The sequence below is a fragment of the Populus euphratica genome, unplaced genomic scaffold, assembly GCF_000495115.2.
Source record: "Populus euphratica unplaced genomic scaffold, PopEup_1.0 scaffold32.1, whole genome shotgun sequence".
Taxonomy (NCBI): Eukaryota; Viridiplantae; Streptophyta; class Magnoliopsida; order Malpighiales; family Salicaceae; genus Populus; species Populus euphratica.
The window spans coordinates 2111281-2131150 of NW_011499861.1; the positions used below are offsets into that span (position 1 = coordinate 2111281).

At 33.5% G+C, this 19870-nt stretch overlaps 3 protein-coding genes and 1 non-coding gene across 6 annotated transcripts; 2 read left to right on the forward strand and 2 right to left on the reverse strand.

The window, feature by feature from the left end:
* Positions 1 to 909: 909 nt before the first annotated feature.
* On the forward strand, positions 910 to 980 carry TRNAG-GCC (transfer RNA glycine (anticodon GCC)). Its single transcript has one exon. It is a non-coding gene; the product is annotated as a tRNA-Gly (tRNA).
* A 359-nt stretch (positions 981 to 1339) lies between these two features.
* LOC105124908 (E3 ubiquitin-protein ligase At1g63170) lies at positions 1340 to 5265 on the reverse strand. The gene is made up of 5 exons (XM_011025101.1): positions 4437 to 5265; positions 3862 to 3984; positions 3636 to 3768; positions 2429 to 2593; positions 1340 to 1970 (listed from the first exon to the last, which is right to left on the reverse strand). Exons 1-5 carry the CDS (start codon positions 4973 to 4975, stop codon positions 1794 to 1796), a joined length of 1137 nt encoding a protein of 378 aa, XP_011023403.1. The 5' UTR covers positions 4976 to 5265; the 3' UTR covers positions 1340 to 1793.
* Positions 5266 to 10186: 4921 nt separating this feature from the next.
* On the forward strand, positions 10187 to 13253 carry LOC105124912 (Tetratricopeptide repeat (TPR)-like superfamily protein). Its single transcript, XM_011025109.1, has 2 exons — positions 10187 to 12788; positions 12953 to 13253. Exons 1-2 carry the CDS (start codon positions 10390 to 10392, stop codon positions 12975 to 12977), a joined length of 2424 nt encoding a protein of 807 aa, XP_011023411.1. The 5' UTR covers positions 10187 to 10389; the 3' UTR covers positions 12978 to 13253.
* Positions 13254 to 13728: 475 nt separating this feature from the next.
* On the reverse strand, positions 13729 to 19397 carry LOC105124910 (shaggy-related protein kinase theta-like). 3 transcript variants are annotated; one of them, XM_011025108.1, is made up of 13 exons: positions 19068 to 19219; positions 17243 to 17497; positions 17060 to 17152; positions 16598 to 16657; positions 16211 to 16486; positions 15985 to 16059; positions 15516 to 15572; positions 15293 to 15433; positions 14808 to 14858; positions 14610 to 14705; positions 14436 to 14519; positions 14186 to 14285; positions 13729 to 14099 (listed from the first exon to the last, which is right to left on the reverse strand). In XM_011025108.1, exons 1-13 carry the CDS (start codon positions 19128 to 19130, stop codon positions 14044 to 14046), a joined length of 1407 nt encoding a protein of 468 aa, XP_011023410.1. In that variant the 5' UTR covers positions 19131 to 19219; the 3' UTR covers positions 13729 to 14043. The 3 variants fall into 3 exon arrangements, with proteins under 3 accessions (XP_011023410.1, XP_011023408.1, XP_011023409.1); XM_011025106.1 differs by lacking the exon at positions 19068 to 19219 and adding an exon at positions 18133 to 18215; XM_011025107.1 differs by lacking the exon at positions 13729 to 14099 and having other exon boundaries at positions 14258 to 14329; positions 19068 to 19397.
* Positions 19398 to 19870: the final 473 nt, after the last annotated feature.

The window sequence follows — 19870 nt, forward strand, 5'->3', positions numbered from 1 at the left end:
TTGAAGAACTATCTATCTATCTTAGTATGGATCGAAAATGCTTGGAAACTGAATAAGAGAAATAGCTTGCCATGGACGTTGATTCTATGCATAATTTCCCGGAAAAGTTTGTGCAAGAAAATATCAGTTCTGAATAATTAAGAAGCTGTTTAACTTTCAGTAATTTATCCATTATTTCTTCTTTTTTTCTTGATTTTCGGGGGTGTTATTTTAACTTATTCCATTTATTCTTTTCAATTCTAGGTGGGAGAATTGCATGTATAACCGTAGCTTTTCTGGTTCAATCTATCTAAGTCCAGCCGAAATTATTTATTTATTTATTAGTGTCTTCCCTCCCTAGTGGATGTGTTTATTTGCTACCGACATTCATTATTAAATTTAACAGTTTTATTGATAAAAAATTTTGTTGGTATATATATTATCAATGGACTTTTAATTAAAAATAATTTATCAAAAAAAATTTGTTTGTAATTTATAATTTGTCGATAAATTTATTGATAATAAATATACAAATAAATTTTCAAAAAAAAAATACCAAAATAATTATATTAATATGTCATCGAAAAAAAAACCATATATCATGTCATTTGTGTTTTTATTAATGAAATTGTGCTATTGTTGGTGAGTTAATAATAAAATTAGTATTTATAGTAATTCTTTTCTAATTCAGTTTAGAATATATTGATGGAGTTATTTTAACAGTAACACCATTAAATAAGATACATCAATGGTTAAAATCAGAAAATTTCATTATTAATAGATGTGATGTTCAAATTAAAAAAAAATGGAGAAGTTCAGGGATCAGGGGAGAAATAAAAATATAGAATTAGTTTGCCTAGCAAAGGAAGGGTCAAAAACGACAAGTAGTTAAATCTATTTAAACTACCAAAGGCAGATGGTTACCAACAAGCACCAGTGGTCTAGTGGTAGAATAGTACCCTGCCACGGTACAGACCCGGGTTCGATTCCCGGCTGGTGCATGGAAGAGCAATGATGAAAGCTGTGCCGTAGCGTTGGTAGGGTCCATCGCAAGCATCTGATCACCAGATGATACCGGCTCTGCTGAGCTCTTTGTATTTTCTTTCACCTCTTTATTATATAGGTGGTTTAAAGTTCTTTTTAAACTATCAAATGTACCAAGTTTTTTGTTTTTTCAATTATCAGTTAATATATTTGTGTTTTTTTAATTTCTTCTGAAATTATAAAAATAAAATTATTTGCCTCCTCGAAATAATAGAGCCAGAAAAATTAATGAGATCGTAAAAGTTGATAGTTTATTATCATTGATTTGCTTAGGAGTTACTGATCCCTGGTACCTGCCAATATATATATATAGGTGTAAAAGCAATTTGGTGATCTTCATTTCTCAAAAGTATTTGGAAAAGCAACAGTAAATACGATTATATTACATGAAATTCACACGTTACAGACACTTTACATCGATGCTAAGCGTTAAGGATCCATGCAAAGCGTAAACCATTCACATATGCCAGGTAAGAGCAATCATTTAGCACACGAGGAACCACCATCTAATTGAGCATGTTTATTTTGTCACTTACATACAGAGAGGGGAAGTAGAGAAAACTGCATCTTTACACAGAAAAAAAAAAAAAAAAAACAACCCTCCAGAACTCGGAGATAGTAATAATAATAATAATAATGCACAGATTGCTTGGTCACTCTTATCAAAAGCACAGAGCAGATGCTCTGCTTGTGACCAAAAGAAAAGCAGCTCCACACTACAGGGCCACATGATTCGTCTAGGGAAGATGTCTACTCCAAATGGCTGATCTCTATGCTTCTTCACTGCCACTTTGACTGTCAGCCTTTAGAATGTCGAACTTGCAGAGAGGGCAGGTTGCATTGATGCAAAGCCACTTGTCTATGCACATACAGTGGAAATGGTGACCACAAGGAAGTTCACGTAGTTCGCTTCCATCTTCATAGGCAGAAAGGCAAATGCAACACTCCTGTGGTTTATAACAAATATTCATGTCAGAAGTGAATCAAGAATAAAGAGCTGAAAATGGGGAACCAACCCCAAACGTTAAAGTAACCATATCGTTGAGAGAAGGAGACCATGTGAGGTTGCAAATTGATATCCAGCCATTAGTTTTTTTTCTAATATTTATATACACCAACGTCATGGGTAGTACGATGAGGGAATTCGGTCAAGAATTAAAAAAAAAAAAAAAAAGGTGCCCCGTGTTCCTTTCCCAACCAGAGTGTTTACAGTGTAAAGCTTCGGGTTCAATGCAGAGGTGCGAGTTATCCCTCTGAAATAGTCGTGTGCCAATTGTTCCACTTTTCACGTTCAATTTGCCTTCTAGACCCAATAGCTGCCCAACCCACCCCATCCTTTTACCATTAGAAGGCAGAGAGTGCATGCATTTCTAGAAGAGACAATAATTCCCATTGGGATACTTACCGTGTCTTCACGGGAAAGGGCACGTTCAATGGGTGTGTCAGCATCACACTCAGTCATTATCCCACCAAAAGACTCTTGACTTTCATCATTAACTTTCTCACAATTCCCTATCCTGTGAAACTTGTATTTTAATAATCGATCAATCTCTTCTTTAGTCGCTCCTTCCTGTTTTCGAATTAAAGGCAATGCAAGATTAGGCATAGAATATTGCAGGACAAGGACCAAAGATGCAATCTACGAATGAAATGCAAACAGAAATGACAACTCTTTGCGCATAGGTAGGGCAGTGCCTTCTGAATCTCAAGAAAAAGGTCAGATGACCAAAAACAATTGGCAAGCAAAGCCATTGCCCAGTACCCAAAGCACATGCGACAGCTCAGACTTTAATATATCTACATCACCGGATTTAAAAAATAAAAAATAAAAAACAAATAAAAAGAATATTGCTTTAAGACAACAATGACGTCCCTACACTTGTCCATGTCACTCCCCGGACATGAAGCCTTTGATGGGCATTGATTCTAAACTTTGCCCAATAAGATAATTCATATGTATTATTCCCAATTCAAATGGACACCTATTCCAGTTAATTTTAAAGATCACAAAGAATAACAAATCAAAATGGTCTACAAAGAAAAAGACCTGAATCTACAGTCCTCAAAATTAAGCAACAATGCAACTTAATTAGGCATCATTCACACAAAATGTGGTGGTCGTCGTCATAATCAACAGTGCACCAGGTTACTGTTTCTTCAAGCCGACACTCCAGACTTTAAGGCTTTGCAGGTTGGAGCAGCATATGCTCATTCTTCTCAACCTTAATGTTGTTCTACTGCTCCAGCTTCCCACCAATAGGAAGTTAGAAATGTTAAGTCTAAAGGGTCCAACCTCATCAGAGGGACAAAGTCATGATGAGGCATTAAAGGTTGAGAAAAAAGAGCAAGGGTAAAGATTCATCACTTGTCATCATTTAAAGGGAGTTTGGAGGTGGGACTCAATCTGGTAAGATTTAAAGCACCAAGCTTTATCTAATTTGTATTTATGACTGTGAAAAGAAGACAAGTTCTTCCAAGTCCTAAACTGCAAAATTATGATGTCAAGAAATAGAGAGTAACGATATTTCTGCTCTCGCTTCTAGCTCCCTATAGATTCATTTATTGCATCGCCAGTTCACTTAATATAAATTTTGTTCAGGTTATTTTTTTACCTGGTCTGCCATAGCATATAAGATGCCGATTATACAAGGTAGGAAGCAGCAAACAGCAATACCAATGAGGCATGCAACAGCAATGCAAATAATTACAAAGAGCGTGTCAGCAGCAAGAAATGCAATACAAAGCCTGCAAAGCAAAACAAGTAAAACCAATTAGCATAAATAAACGCATGAGAGCCATAAGCTAAAACACATCAAAGAAAAATATGTTCAAACAAACCAGTAAAGCTGAGGCGAATCCTTTGCCGCATTTTGGCGACCAGCAGTCGTAACCCAGTAGAATCCAATAATCCACCATATAATTGAAAACGTCGTCATTGCAGATTCCACACGCTTAGCAACACTGTAAGAATAGAGCATAAGCATTCGCATATCTACGAATTCATAAAATCCATGGGCTTCAAATCTTCACATTCCAATAATAATAGTAATAGTAATAATAACAATAAAAGAGCATCATCAAATGCACTGCAGTTAAGCAATTTACAGCGAAGAAGAAGAATTGCTCCCAGTTTATTCATCTTGCAAGATTGTTGTCAATTTTCAGAAAACAACATGAATCAAAAAATCAATTCTCACCAAGTCCCAAAATAACTCCATTAACAATAAAGCTGAAAACCGCGCATCGCACAACCATGCACAAAAAAAAAAAAAAGAACGAACAAACAAACTTTGCAAGCGAAGCAAGCTAATTAAACCATCATTTCTACCAAAACAAACCTTTTTGTTCTATTTTACACTAAAACAAAACACACACACACACGATCAAAACAATGACAAATAGCGAATGCTTACCTAGTATTTTGACCATCATTTTCACTTTGTTGAGTAATGAAATCCAACGAATCCCCTGAGTCGGAACTCAAAATCCCACTCTCTCTTAACCCCAAATTCCTTCTCTTTCTATACTCAACAACAACACAGGCAACATGACACAAACACAGCAAAATATACGCAACAATCCACGCTCTGAAAGGCACCCTTGGCTTCTCCTCCAAACTTAACCGCAGGACACCACCAGCTATTATCACAATCGCCAAACTCCACAAAACATCAATAACAACTACCGGCTTCGAGTAACCCCAGTCACTTTGCCTCTCTTCAAGCTGCTCTGCCGCGTTTTCACGAACACGAACAGACGGTTCTCGGAGCATCATTCGACGGCTGCTCGCCCGACGGAGGATCCGGGCGGCGGCGCCACGGAGTTGTGGTGTACGGCGTAACAGGCGGCGGCTTCGGAGGAGGTGATTGGCAATTGAATGGGCTAGGAGTGGTGAAGAGTCTATGGCATCGGATTGTGGTGATGTTAGTGAAGAATTTGCAGAACGCATCATTTTCTCCCCCCTCGCCCCCCCTCTCTTTCTCTCTCTCTAATTTGTACGAAAAATGAGAATTTGAAAGAAAGGTGTGCTTAATTTTTAACAAGTTTTTGAATTCGAGGGGATGTACTTCCTTGAGCTGTTTGAAATTTTTGAGGCAATGAAAAACTTTTTTTATATTTTGAGAGAGAGAGAGCGCTGTGAGTAAGGGTAATAATTATTGCTCGCTGGATATCGAAAGAAAAGGATCTCTCTGCCTCCGAATATGTCCATCCCATGTTTTGGGTTTGTCGTTTGTACTCGTCTCTTCTAATTTCTAACCCTCAAACCTCAAGATCAACGGTCATCGATCAACCTCAAGAAAATATTTTCTAATTTTTTTAATTGAAAATATTTTTTTAAAAAATATAAAAATATTATATTATTTACTAATTATATTAAATTTAATTGTTTAATTTTTAATTATTATATATATTTTTTAAAATATTTTTTAATTTAATCTCTTATAATTTAATTTTTATATTAATTTTGATCTTTATAATTTTTATTTATTTTTTTATAATTTTTTAATCAAATTTTTTTATTTATCATCTTTATTCTTTTGATTGTTACTTATTTTATTTGAAATAATTTATAAAATAATTATTATTATTATTTTAATTTCTTCATCTTTTAATTTTTTTATTTTTTAAATTTAATCTTTATTATTTTAATCATTATTTATTTTATTTTAAATAATTTATATAATTATATTTTTCAATTTATAAGATTTATTTATTATTATTTTAATAAACTTAAAAAAATAAAATATTACTCATTCTTTATAATATAATCAAATATTAAAAATAATTTTTAAATTTATTTTTTATTATACTAATAAATATTAAAAAATAATTATTTTTCAGCAAATAAACATTTAAAATTACTGCACTTTTCTTGAATAAGAATTGTTTTTCTCTTGGGTTAAGGGCCTTTTTTATTTGCATTTTGGTTTTTTTCAACTGTTATCCAATTTGAGCGCGGATACTTTATTATTTTTGGATAGATAAAATATTATTCAATCTAAAAAAAGCGGCAAAATGGGGGAATGGTGCGGACGCTCGTAGGTTTTCGTGTAGTTTTCAAATGGTGTACATGAAGGAATGTAGCGGCTAAACTTTTGTTTTCACGACGACGTTTAAATCCTCGCGACGTTGCCTTTTTTATTGGGAGGCGCGTGTGGCCTTTTCTTTTTTCCCTCACCCTTCCCCCTGTCCTCCTCAATTCTATAGCCAAGCCTTTCACATTTTTAAATCAATCATTCGATTTATTATTCTTTTAATTTTTTTTTCTTTTTACTGATTTTCTTTTCTTAGATTATCCATTAAATTAAAAATTTCTGTCAATTTAATTTTTTCACTTTTCAGATTTGATTCTTATACTTTTAAATTTGATTTTTTAAAATTATTTTTTTAATTAAATTATCCTCTAATTACATTCCTTAATATTTTAGTTCATTTTATTTATATTAAATTTTATTTTTATTTTATTATTTAATATTTATTTTATTTATATTTTTTTTGTTGAATTTTTCTTTTTCAGGTCATTGGATTGTAATATTAGACGGAAATGTATTAGATCTTTTTTTTCAAGTGTTTTTTTTTATAATGGATTATTGTTGATATTATTTTTATGTAGGGTTATTATAACTTCACGTGAACTAGCTTTTCATGTAACTCATCTTTACCCGTGACTCATCTTTATCCGGGGCAATATTATTTTTTTATATTATTATAAATTTAATTTAAAATTTAATCTGATTATTAAGTTTTTTTATTTTTTAAAAAATGTAACCATCTCATCAATTTTGTTTTAATTTAATTTTTTTTATACGACCCACAGAATCGTTGGAGCCACCAATCTAAGTATATATCTATATCCTAAAGCAATTATTGATAATTAAAAATTTGCTAGCCAATCCTACAGAGAAATTTACCATGTTTTTTTCGTTTTTTAAGCGGGCAACGTTAACACCAAACAAAAGAGAATGATTGCAAAACGTCGAGTTGGTTTCCAGGACACCTTAGCAGCGGGGCACGAGATTCTCAACCCCTGCAATAAACCAAAGAATTGTTTTGTTCTTGGGCTTGATGGTGGTTTCTTGGTTTCAATCACCAGCTAGAATGAATTAACGAAACAGAAATGAACTATGAAGAAGAAAATTCAGAAATGTCGACTGCAATATTTGAACTTGCACCATGATAGCCCAGAAGATTTTTAGGTGATAATTATTTTTTAAAATATATATTTTTGAATTATACTAAAATAATATTTTTTATATTAAACGTGTAAACAATTGTTGAAAAATGCATGCCAAGTCTTTATTTAAAAAATAAATTTTCTTTTATTCTTTTTAAAAATACAAAGTACTACCACGTAGCTATAGGTGTCAAACAACATATTATTTGTTGCGGTAACTAAAAATATTTTTAAAAAATTATTAGATCTAAAAACTTATTTTTTATTTGTAAATAAATCTAAATAAACTCATTTTTCTATAAAACAACCCAAAATTTGATGTAAAAACAGAAACTCAACTAAAATCTAAAAAATATTTGTGGCCATCTCTACTTTTATTGAAAAGTGTAAAAATAACCCTATAAAACTCCGTTCGGAAAAAATAAACTTGTTGATACCATTATTAATATTTTTTAGAATTAGTTTCAACCAATAATTTTTTCTTTTTTCAACTAAAATCTTGCTACTATCCATCTTTTCTTTGAAATTAGGGATGAGATAATAAAAGAAATAAAGATATGGACCAGAATTTATTTGTTAAAAACTCTAGGGGCTGAAAATATATCAACTTACAAGTAAAGGGATAAAAATAAACTTTTCGCTCCACATGTTAAACAAATATCTAGTTTCTTTGTATGTTTCACTATGATCATCCATTAAAGAAAAAATAGTGGTCGGAGAGAGTTACCCATGCTTGTAGTACAAAAAAAAAAACATTAGCTTGCAAATCAGTGCTTGGCCTAGTGGTAGAAAGGGCTTGTCTCCTTTCACTACACCTGAGTTCGAGCCATGACGTGCATACTTGTCACCTCCGCGGTGTCTTACATGCCTATGGGTTCACAAGATATTTAGTGAGCCGTGAGGATTAGTTGTGGTACGCGCAAGCTGCCCAAACACCCAAAAAAAAAAAAAACATTAGCTAGTCATGGTTATTCGTTGGCAGGTGTGCTTTGTGCGCAATGGATAAAATTATCTTGGATTTCATAGACCAAGTGAACACCCAGTCAACACTAGGTATAGGGAAGATGTCGGTAGTTAAAAGCAAGTTCACATTTCACCACACTCGACATCAGAATCAACGGTGTATTACAAACATGAACATGGTGAGGTGTACAATGTCTCAACATCAATTTTAGACCATAATCTTGAGTTTCTTTCCATCCTTTTGTTTTATTTCCTCTTATCATTTGGCTTGGTGCGTGACATGTTTCCCAATATTAGAAAACATCCAAGATAGTTTTTTGAAATAAACTATTATAAAATTCCAGGAGATTTTAGTTTTATTACCTCGAAGGCAAACTGTGAATCAACTTAAGCCACCAGTGTGACGAAACCTGGCAATTATTGTTAGGAAATTAAAAATGAAAAAAAAATAGATGAATAAATGCAATTTGGATTTTTGTTTCATTTTTTCATATAAATCAACAACTAAAAACAATAATAAAAATAATTAGAAAAAAATAAGGATTTAGAAAAAAAAATAAACTTTTAATCAATTATTTTGCAGGTTGCAGTACATGGTAGGCATTGTTCTCAAAGAGAAGACAATCCCCTTGCATAAGAATAATTTTACATATAATTTCTCTTTCAAAATATAATAATCTGTTAGAATTTTTGGATGCAATAATTTTACATGAGATTTGAATAACACCGTTAAAAAAATAAAAAAAAACTACAATTTTTTTTTTTAAAAAAATTATGTTAATTTTTCAAATTTGTAATCTGAATCATTAAATCTAAAGTATCTAATCTAGAAAAATAATAAAATTTAATTTTTAATAAATTAATTTTTGAAAGATAAAATTGAAAAAAAATTAATTATATAAATTAATTAAAAAAATAGCAATTAAAGAATGAAGATCAATTTTTTTTTTAAAAAATGAGTTTTTTATTTAATTAAAGGATGAAATTAAAAAAAATTTTAGTAAAAAGGTGAAAAAATAAAAAGAATAATGATAAAAATTAACGTAACAAATAAAAAAATTAATTTTTGATTGAAAGGTAAAATTAAAAAAAATAATAAATTTTATAAAAAGAACAAGAATAGGAATCAAAACAATGAAAATCAAATTAGAAAACATAATATCATCTATTTAAATACTTTTACAGAAGATTAATGAAAAAAATTAAAAATTAAAAGAATAAATATTAAATTAAAAAATATGATATTTGGTAAAATTAAGATTTAATGTTAAAAATAAAATTAAAAACAAATAAAAATTATATAAAAAGCTTAAGATCAAAAACTAGAAATTAAAAAATAAGGTTTGAAGTTGAAATATCAATAATAAAAAATATCAAATTACAAAATTTAATAAAAAAAAGAGAAAAAAATAAAAAATTAATCGACAACAAATCAAATCATCACTAAAAACATACATAATATAAAAAAACACAATAAAAATATATTTTTGATGATAAGATGTATCATATTTGCCATCTACAGTGCACAGGCACGTCCCATTCTTTTTGAGTGTGAAGATACGTATCAATTTTTTTTATTTAGTTAAATATGAAATTATCCTTGATTTTATAATTTTATATATAAAAAAGTTATTGTAAAAATATCAAAAACCCCTTTATTTCAATTTTAGTTTTTTTAATTTTACAAGTATTTTGATCTTTTTATTATTTATTATTTTTATATTTTTTAAAATATTAAATTATTTTTAACTTAAATTATAATAATGAAAAATCATTTTAAAAATATAAAAATACTCTTTTATGTTGGTTTAATTTTTTCTACTTCAAAAAGTAATACTCTTTTATGTTAGGTTTATTTTTTTCTACTTCAAAAAATATTTTGGTATTTGAACAGCATAATTAATATGAAAAAAATATTTATTTATTCATGATAAATTTAAAAATAACAAAAAAAAATTAAGTAAAAATACTTTAATCCCTTCAAAACCAATGTTAAATTTTTGAAGAGTACAGGCAAAAAGTTCACTACACTGTTTCAAGATACAGTCTTTTTGAGTGCACATCTACAGTGATTTTCCAGGGAGGGTTAGGCTCTTTAATTTACTTCTCAACCATTTTTTGTCCTTCCTTTGTTTTCTACCGTTTTCCTCTTCCAATCCTGTACGGTAGCTACCAAGGTTTGTGAGTTGAAATCACCCAAATTGAAAGGACTCTTAATTTTGGCGGTTATGCACAAATTAAGATTTTTAAATTTCTCTCGTGATTGTCTACACAGTGCTCCAAGGTCAAATGGATTTAGTTATTCAAGACTAGAATCGAACAGGGTTCTCAAAGATTTGTCAAAACGGGGTCGAATTGATGAAGCGCGGAATTTGTTTGATAAAATGCTTGACAGAGATGAGTTTTCATGGAACACAATGGTTGCTGGTTATGCCAATTCAGGGAGATTGACTGAAGCGAAAAAATTGTTTTATGAGACCCCAGTGAAGAGTTCGATCACCTGGACGAGTCTTTTATCGGGGTATTGTAGATATGGTTTTGAAAATGAAGCTTTTGAATTGTTTTTGGAAATGCAGCTTGAAGGAAAAAGGCCAAGTCAATACACGTTAGGGAGTGTTCTTGGGTTGTGTTCGACAAATGGTTTGCTTCAAAAAGGGGAACAAATTCATGGTTATGCAATAAAGACTTGGTTTGATTGGAATGTGTTTGTTGTTACTAGTTTAGTTGACATGTATGCGAAGTGCCAATGTGTTTTTGAAGCTGAGTGTCTTTTTGAAATGGTAGCTGATTGCAAATACAATGCAGTTTGGAGTGCTATGCTTGCTGGATATTCTCATTATGGTTATGGGTGTAAAGCGATTGAGTGTTTTCGAAACATGAGAACTGAAGGGGTTGAGTCTAATCAATTTACTTTTCCAAGTATTTTGAGAGCTTGCGGAGCGGTTATGGCATGTGATTTTGGGTCTCAAGTACATGGTTGCATAGTCAGGACTGGTTTTGGTGCTAACATTTTCGTTCAGAGTGCACTGGTTGACATGTATGCAAAATGCAGGGACTTGAATAGTGCAAAGAGGGTGTTGGGGAATATGGAGTTTGATGATGAGGTTTCTTGGAATTCCTTGATTTTGGGTTGTGTGAGGGAGGGATTTGAAGAGGAAGCTGTATCTTTCTTCCAAAAAATGCGTTCTAGAGATATGAAGATTGATGAATATACGTTGCCATCTGTTTTGAACTCTTTTGCATCCATGAAGGTTATGCAAAATGCAATTTCTGTCCATTGTTTGATAATCAAAACTGGCTTTGAAGCATATAAGCTTGTCAATAATGCTCTTATTGACATGTATGCCAAACACGGAAAGTTAGATTGTGCAATCATGGTGTTCAGCAAGATGGTAGATAAGGATGTTGTCTCTTGGACCTCCCTTGTTACAGGGTACTCGCATAATGGCTCTTATGAGGAAGCTATCAAGTTATTTTGTAAAATGAGAATTTCAGGTGTATATCCTGATCAAATTGCTGTTGCCAGCGTTTTGAGTGCCTGTGCAGAACTGACAGTTATGGACTTTGGACAGCAGATTCATGCGACCCTAGTTAAATCTGGTCTTGGGTCATCCTTGTCAGTTGATAATTCTCTTGTGACAATGTATGCTAAGTGTGGCAGTATAGTCGATGCAAATCGTGCCTTTGACAATATGCCAACTCGGGATGTCATCAGTTGGACAGCTCTAATAGTCGGATATGCACAAAATGGCAGAGGAAAGCATTCTCTACAATTTTATGATCAAATGATTGCCACTGGAACAAAGCCAGACTACATCACGTTCATAGGTTTACTTTTTGCTTGCAGCCATAATGGTCTTTTGGGAAGTGGCCGTGCCTACTTTGAAGCAATGGATAAAGTATATGGGATCAAACCAGGTCCTGAACACTATGCTTGCATGATTGATCTTTTGGGGCGCTCAGGAAAACTTGCTGAGGCCAAAGGATTACTGAATCAAATGGTTGTAGCACCAGATGCAGTAGTATGGAAGGCCCTGCTTGCTGCATGCAGGGTACATAAGGAGCTTGAATTGGGAGAGATGGCAGCTAAGAACCTTTTTGAATTGGAACCCATGAACTCCATGCCTTATGTTATGTTATCTAATATGTATTCCGCAGCTGGTAAATGGGAAGATGCTGCGAGTATCAGACGACTGATGAGGTCCAGGGGAATATGGAAGGAACCTGGGTACAGTTGGATTGAGACAAACAGCAAAGTGAACACCTTTCTGTCTGAAGATAGAAGCCATCCATTGAGAAATGAGATTTATTCAAAGATAGATGAAATTATTATGTTGATCAAGGAGGCTGGTTATGTGCCAGACATGAGTTTTGCACTTCATGACACAGATGATGAAGTTAAGGAGCTTGGTCTAGCTTATCACAGCGAGAAGCTAGCTGTTGCCTTTGGGCTTCTCACTGTGCCACAAGGAGCACCAATTCGTATTTTCAAGAATCTCCGTGTTTGCGGCGACTGCCATGCTGCTATGAAATACGCGTCCAAAGTATATGCTCGTCATATCATTTTGAGGGATTCAAATTGTTTCCATCATTTCATAGAAGGAAGATGCTCTTGTGGAGATTATTGGTAGAAGGCTTGATTATCTATTATTTTCTCCCCTTAGATTTATTTTTAAGGGGTTAATAGAGTAGTTCAGCTATTTGCAAGATTTCCCCTCCAGCCCTCCAAGGTTGATGCTTAGCATCAATCCACTTTTGGGTACTAACTAAACAGAAATGTGTACTGCACAGGATTTCACAGCTCGAACCAGAGTAGAAGTTGAGCAGAGTTTCAACAAACAGCGACCACAAGGTGCCCTTAACCCACCATCTCTCCAGGCTTCTCAGATACAGATCGTGCAACCACCACAAAGGACAAGCCAACATTGGAGCCCAGTGCAGCAGAACCAAACCAATGCTTGATAAATAAACCCGGGGAACAATCAGCTAAAGACAGACGTAGTAAATAGAACCATGAAATTCTCATAAACTTGAATTTCTTTGTGACACAGGAGGCAAGCAAGAAAGGTATGCACCGAGACATCCTAACTCATGTAACTCCATCCATCCAGTTAGTTCTCCACAAACACTGGCAAACTATACACGGGAAACTGGAGCATGGAAGGGGAATCACAATACCTTGTCTTTCATGCCTTGCAGCATTTAGCACACCACATTCTAGTTTATTAAAAAGATAAAAATCAAATCTTTCAGATAAGAATGATAAAATTAAATAAATATATATAATTTTATAAATTATTTCATTTAAAAATAAAAACAAAATTCTAAAAAATAAAGTTGAAAAAAACACTCAAAATAAAATATATAACAATAAAAAAATTAACAATCAAATTTAATATAATCAGATAATTTTGACTTTTACACTTCTATCCAAAATAAAATGAAAAAAACACTTTAAAAAATTAAGCTAAATTACAACATTTTCATTTGACTGGAATTTTTCTATCCAAAGTAAAATGAAAAAAACACTTTAAAAACAAACCCATAAAAGTTTTGAAAGTAATTTTCGGTAAATCACTTTACAAGAAAGAGTCAGGATCTAAATATATTAAATGTTGGAACCCCGTTGCCAAGAGATCCTGCCCCCGTCAAATAATTATGCTTCAAGCTCAATCCAAAATCTTGGCAAAGCCTACCTCCCATCACCCTCTACCTAGTCTAAGGTCTCACTTCGTTGTAACTAACGAGGTGAAGATAGAAAATTGATTTGGTCTGAATTATTTGTGCAGGCAGGATGCTTGCATGGGTGACTGAGCCATTCAAAATCCAGTTGCACTGATTTGGCTACAATTCTGACCGTGTACCCATCGTCAATTTCCTTTTCATACATGCTCAGGAATGAGACGTTGACGCAGTCCCGCTGATGCCCCAGCCAACTCTGCAAAGGCATTAGGAATAGGCATGAGAAAGGCAAAGAGAATCTTTAGTGAAAAAACTGGCGACCAAAATACTATATTAGTTTACCTTGGGCAGTAAAATTGAATAGAGGAGGTAGCGCGCCATTAGGCAAACATGCATTTGCATGTCTCAAATCATCAAAAAAGGGGTGTGCACATGCCTCCAACTGACAGCCAGTAAAGAGAAGTTGTTGGGCGTAAATTAGCAATTCTACAAGGAAAAATAGCAATTCAAACTAAAAAGGCAGTAGATAGAAAGAAAATGTTGGACAGTTTCGAAACTGATTAAATTTATCTAAAGCAGTATCAGCACTTACAGCAGTGCACCGCATGTTTGGTGAATACTGAAGCAGCCTTGATACGAGATCCACTGCTGCAGGTGGCATTCGTTTGTGAAATATCTGAAATTTGAGAATTAATCTGTTATTCACCAATAACTATACACCAATTATCACAATGAAAAGATCCTTTTGATAAAATTGTGAACAGACCTTGTGCCATGGGTGAGCCTTGATCTGAGGGAACTTGAATTCTGTGTAATTGGGATTCATGCACTTAATTTCTTCACGGGTTGGTGTCCCCAGGACCTAATTTATGACCATTGAAAGGGAAAGGACACTTCAGAATTGGACCCAACATGTAGATAAGTATAACATAAAACCAAAGGGCTTGAAGGTGGTATAGCATACCTTAATAATTTCCACAAGCTGATCGACACTGCTTTCCCCAGGAAAAAGAGGCTGCAAAATGCAACATTGAGTAAGCATCAGAAATCATCGTGTACCCTGGCATTCAAAGAATAATTCATTGAACCAACATGCAAATAACCTGACAATCACAGCATCAAACTCAAGTGATCAATAAGCAAAAAGTGAATAATGGCAAACATTACATGATTAGTAAACCCTCTTCATTTCCATAGCCAGAAAGAAATGTTAAATTGTAGAAAAGAATTCAGAAGCCGTCAGCTAAGTAGCATGAAAGAGAATATATATATGGTGATTAATGTGTGCTCAGGAACAGAGAGCCCTAACCACATGCACACCAGTAGTATTGGAGGGGCATGGGAATTTTTAACATGAGCAGAGAGGCATTTGAAATTATTCTTCAGAATATTCTATAACTTGCCATCAAGTTCACCAGTTAACAGGAAAAGAAAGTCATATAGACCCACCTGTCCAAGAAGAAGTTCAGCCAAGACACAACCAACAGACCAGATATCAATGGCACTTGTGTACTCTGAAGCACCAAATATAAGTTCCGGTGCCCTATAATACCGTGAGCAGATATATGATATGTTGGGTTCCCCTGGCACCTGAAGATAAAAAAAGATGAGTTTTTAACACATCACTGGCATAATTTAATATCCACTACAGAAAGTAACATAATTAACATACCAGCATCTTTGCACTACCAAAATCACAGATTTTTAGCTGATGAGTATGGGGATTAACCTGCAGAATTCAACAAAACCTCAAAAAGTAATCCTTTACCACATATATAAACAACAAAACATCACATAGCTGCTGTAATTTTTGCAAAAACTTCCATTATATATATTGCATAAATCATGCAGAGTCATGAAGATGAGGTGATGACCAATTGCTTTCAACTCCCCTTTAAAAGGAAATATTTTCTAGTCTCATTGCAGGAAAGCCATAAAAAATAGCATGTCCTGGACTGTGGCAGCATATTCTCCCACTTGTTACTGAGGATTTGTAATCTTCAGCACAGAATTCACGTGAAGGAAACTAAACTAGACGGGTGAAATTTTTTAATTTTGGTGGTTATGAATAGCCAAGGATTGAAAGACTTCTATCATTTTTCATGTTGATGCCAAAGGAAAATGGCAGAAAGAAAACTTACCAGTAAATTCTGCGGCTTAATGTCACGATGGCACACCCCAACCACATGGTGCAAGTAATTTAGTGCACGGCAAATCTACAAAGCCATTAAGTAGAATAACTTGACTTATGAAACAGTATACCATAATTTTTTAGACAAATATCCATAGCACAACACCATAGGAATCGCAGTGTATCCAAAATAAACCAAGAAAAGGCATGTTAAAAAAAATATTTACAAAGTTTACCTGGTAAGTATAAAGTTGAACATATATAATGGGCATGTGTTGGTGATTCATCCTGTTAAAGTGCCTTGAAACTCGATGGACAGTCTCAGATATATACTCCAGAACAAGGTTAAGATATAGTTCATCTTTTTCAGTAGTTGAATAGAAACAATGTTTCAGCTGAACGACATTAGGATGGTCAAGAATGCGCATGACTTGAAGTTCTCTGTTCTTGTATCTCTTATCCTGCAATACCTTCTTTATTGCAACTGCTTCACCAGTTTCCAGGCACTTAGCCTGCCAACCAAAATAAAAAGTAAAATAACAGAACATAATATTATTAACACAATAGATGCTAAACAACAAACGATTGTGGTTGCACACAAGATGCTGGCTAATTCCACAGACCTGATAGACAACACCAAATGAACCCGTGCCAACCATGTGTTCTGCCATATATGAGATTGTCTGGGAAAAAGAAGATATGTTTAGCAGAATGGTCAAAAACTAACCCATATGATGTATAAAATTAACATGTAGCCCTAAGAATCTAAAATAGTTAAAGTGTGACATAAAGAGAAGTTTAGGGTCGATAACATTCTTTCTCAAAGGCTTCCTTAGCATGGTATTGCTGGACCCGAGAGTTGGGAGGGATGGTAAGGTGCCTAAACATTACATCTCCACATATGCAAGTGGAAATCTATAATGCATTATTCTTCAGGACATGGAAAAAATCTACTTTTATTAAACAGCCATGGCAATGAAGTTCCAAATAAAAACACTCAGAATGCCCCCTAGCTACATGAAAAAATATGTGATGAAACAACAACCATAAATTGTAAGAACATTCAACCAGGGTCGTCAAATAACCTGCTTTGGCTGTCCATTCCGACCACCTACTGTGGTTGCAATAATCTGACCAGTTTCTGTCCCATTGCCACTCACAATGACAGCTTCCACTTCCTACATCATTTTACAAAAATATTACTGAGATCTCCCCAATTGTGTTGGGTGTTTAAGGTGGAGTGGGGTTAGTTATAAATAAAAACTTACCTTTTCATCATGAAAAGTGGTTTTTTCATCTCTTATCTTCATTTGATGCATCTCTTTAGGAAGCTGATCATAGCCTGATTTTTCTGTTCTTGCCACCGAAGTAATGTTGGATGTGCTCGCAGCATTTTCCTGTGATGTAGAAGCCATATGCTGCTCCTGATCTGTGACACTTCTTTCAACTAAATAAGATTCTTGATCAACCTTTCGTTCTATTTCTTGATCAACCTTAGCCCTCTTTGTTCCAACATCCCCACCCTACATGAAAAACATCATGTTTTCCACGAGAAATCAGATGAATAGCATACTACATTTTCTTCTTCATCTTACACTTTCACAAATATAATTATACCATATATCCCATTGTATCTCACATTCAGTTGCTAGTGTTATTGCACAGCCATTTCATATCCATTTATGATAATTAGATTTTATTGCAAAATATAATTTTAGGACAAGACAAGAAGCGCCTACTCTCAAAAATCAACAGATGATCCAAGAAATATAGAAAATAAATACCTCGGCCGCTAATAATTTCATAAGCTTGGGGCCAATATGGCAACTTGGTTATTTAAACATACATCCAATATGACCGCTTAAACTTACCCCTAGGTAGAACCGAAATAATTAGACTACAGACAGGTCAATATCGCAACTTGATTACTAAAACACATATCCAGCATTACTACTTGAAATTCAGTCTAGGTAGAACCAAAGTAAACAGAAATGATACATCCAAAAACTCATAATTCAAGGATTTAACTAGATGTTGCACTCTAATTAATGCTTCTTCGAGTGAGCACTTGGAAATACAACGAATCTCAATATCAACCAGGATTCTATTTAGGCATTTAATCATTAAGTGCGAATCTATCATAAGATTTCATTGTTATCATCATAAAAGGACACCGCATCTTATGTGAATAACTTTCTTCTAGCGCTCCATCTTGGCTTCACCTTTATTTAAAAAAGGAAAAGCTGATAAAGATACATATTAACCATTCTCAGAAAAGAACCAAGAATTGCAGCATGACGTGCCACCTACCACAACAGCAACACACTAAAGAAAAAACAACCGGTAAACTTCACTTTCACCATTGGGCATCCAAATAAACAAATAGCATTAAATAGATCCAGTAACATTTGCTAGAAATTACAATCATGGTTGGTACACAATCAAAATAGCGCTCACAGTAATATAATCATCATCAGGTAATAATAGAATCTGATGTTACATATTAGCTACAAACATTATGTTAACCGATATAGATCAGCCAACCAATCAAACCTCTTCACAGGATTAAATGAAGATACACCAAGAATGGGAATTGCTATAATATATGGCCCCACGAGTTAAAACCACATCGAAAGTAAGAAAGCCTAATTCCAACTACTAAATATCATCTCCTTCTATAACAAAAAACAAAATAAGAACAGATTAGACCCAGTGCTTCCCATAAAGGAATAAGAAAAACCACGGAATTTTGAGAATTTTTTTTTTAAAAAAAAAATAGAACATAAGCCCAATCAGGAATCGGTCCAAACTCAATAAAAAGTGGTCAAGCTCGACAAAAAAAATAAAATCGAGAAACATGCAGGAAAAGAAATGGAAGAAAAAGAGAAACACATAACCCCCTTGTTTCAAATTTAGCTATCATCCATTGGAAACCATAAAGCAAGCAAGAGCCTTCTTGACCAAATTTATTCAAAATCCAAAAGGTATGAGCGTAGACATTAAAGCTCCTGTTTTTTCATTTATTTACCTCATTTTCTTAGAACCAAGCAAGCAAGAATTTTCAAAATAAAAACAGAAAAGATTCAAACTTACAGGATCGGATGATATAGAAGTTCGACCTGAAGCCATGCTTTTTAATCTACGCATCACATTCATGGTTTCCTTTCTCTTTTCACCAACAAACAAACCAAACCCTAAATTTCCTTTTAAGAAAATAAAAAAATATATAAAAAAAAAGACACAAACTCAACCTTCTCTCCACCAACAAAGAGAGAGGTGAAGAAAATGGTGAGAGAAAAAGAAGGGAACCCAAAAGAGAAAAACAATGAACAACAACAACAATAAAATCTTTCTGTTTCTTTCAGAATCTCTCTCTCTCTAGAACCTTAACTTTCTCTCTCTAGAAATAATCCTTATGAAGCTACCATGTATCTGTTTTTTTTCCTTGGTCAAATCAATCAGTTCTTGTACAGCAGTCAAAGTGTATTTTTAACCGCTGATCGGTAATTGTTAGGAATAATTGGGCGGTCTTGCTTGAGAAGTTTTTTAAAAGTTAGAGGTTGGTGTTACTAAATTGCCCTGGACTGTGTTCGGTAATGACTGGAAAGGGATTTGAGGGCAGATATCGATGTTGAACGGAATGTTCGGGTAGGTTTGGCTGGTCATTGATGATTTTTTTTGGCGGGCTGGACAAGATCAGAACAGTTAGGCTATGTTTAGGAATATAATGTAAATAATATTCTTTTAAATTTTTAATTGTTTTCTTTAAAATAATTTTTTATATTTTTAAATCGTTGTAATGTGTTAATATAAAAAATAATTTAAAAAAAATAAAAAAATTATTTTACTATATTTCTAAATAAAAAATGCTTTAAATAGTCACCGCTACTAGAATC

Excerpts from the sequence above, each read along its gene's own strand:
- LOC105124912 (XM_011025109.1), top strand. The coding sequence starts at position 10,390 with ATGCACAAATTAAGATTTTTAAATTTCTCTCGTGATTGTCTACACAGT. Across the intron at positions 12,789-12,952 it reads TGCTCTTGTGGAGATTATTG|GATTTCACAGCTCGAACCAG; the intron begins GTAGAAGGCTTG and ends TGTACTGCACAG.
- LOC105124910 (XM_011025108.1), bottom strand. The coding sequence starts at position 19,130 with ATGAATGTGATGCGTAGATTAAAAAGCATGGCTTCAGGTCGAACTTCT. Across the intron at positions 14,859-15,292 it reads CTGAACTTCTTCTTGGACAG|CCTCTTTTTCCTGGGGAAAG; the intron begins GTGGGTCTATAT and ends TGCATTTTGCAG. Across the intron at positions 14,100-14,185 it reads ATTCAATTTTACTGCCCAAG|AGTTGGCTGGGGCATCAGCG; the intron begins GTAAACTAATAT and ends ATGCCTTTGCAG.
- LOC105124908 (XM_011025101.1), bottom strand. The coding sequence starts at position 4,975 with ATGATGCGTTCTGCAAATTCTTCACTAACATCACCACAATCCGATGCC. Across the intron at positions 3,769-3,861 it reads GATTCGCCTCAGCTTTACTG|GCTTTGTATTGCATTTCTTG; the intron begins GTTTGTTTGAAC and ends TTTGCTTTGCAG. Across the intron at positions 2,594-3,635 it reads TATATGCTATGGCAGACCAG|GAAGGAGCGACTAAAGAAGA; the intron begins GTAAAAAAATAA and ends ATTCGAAAACAG.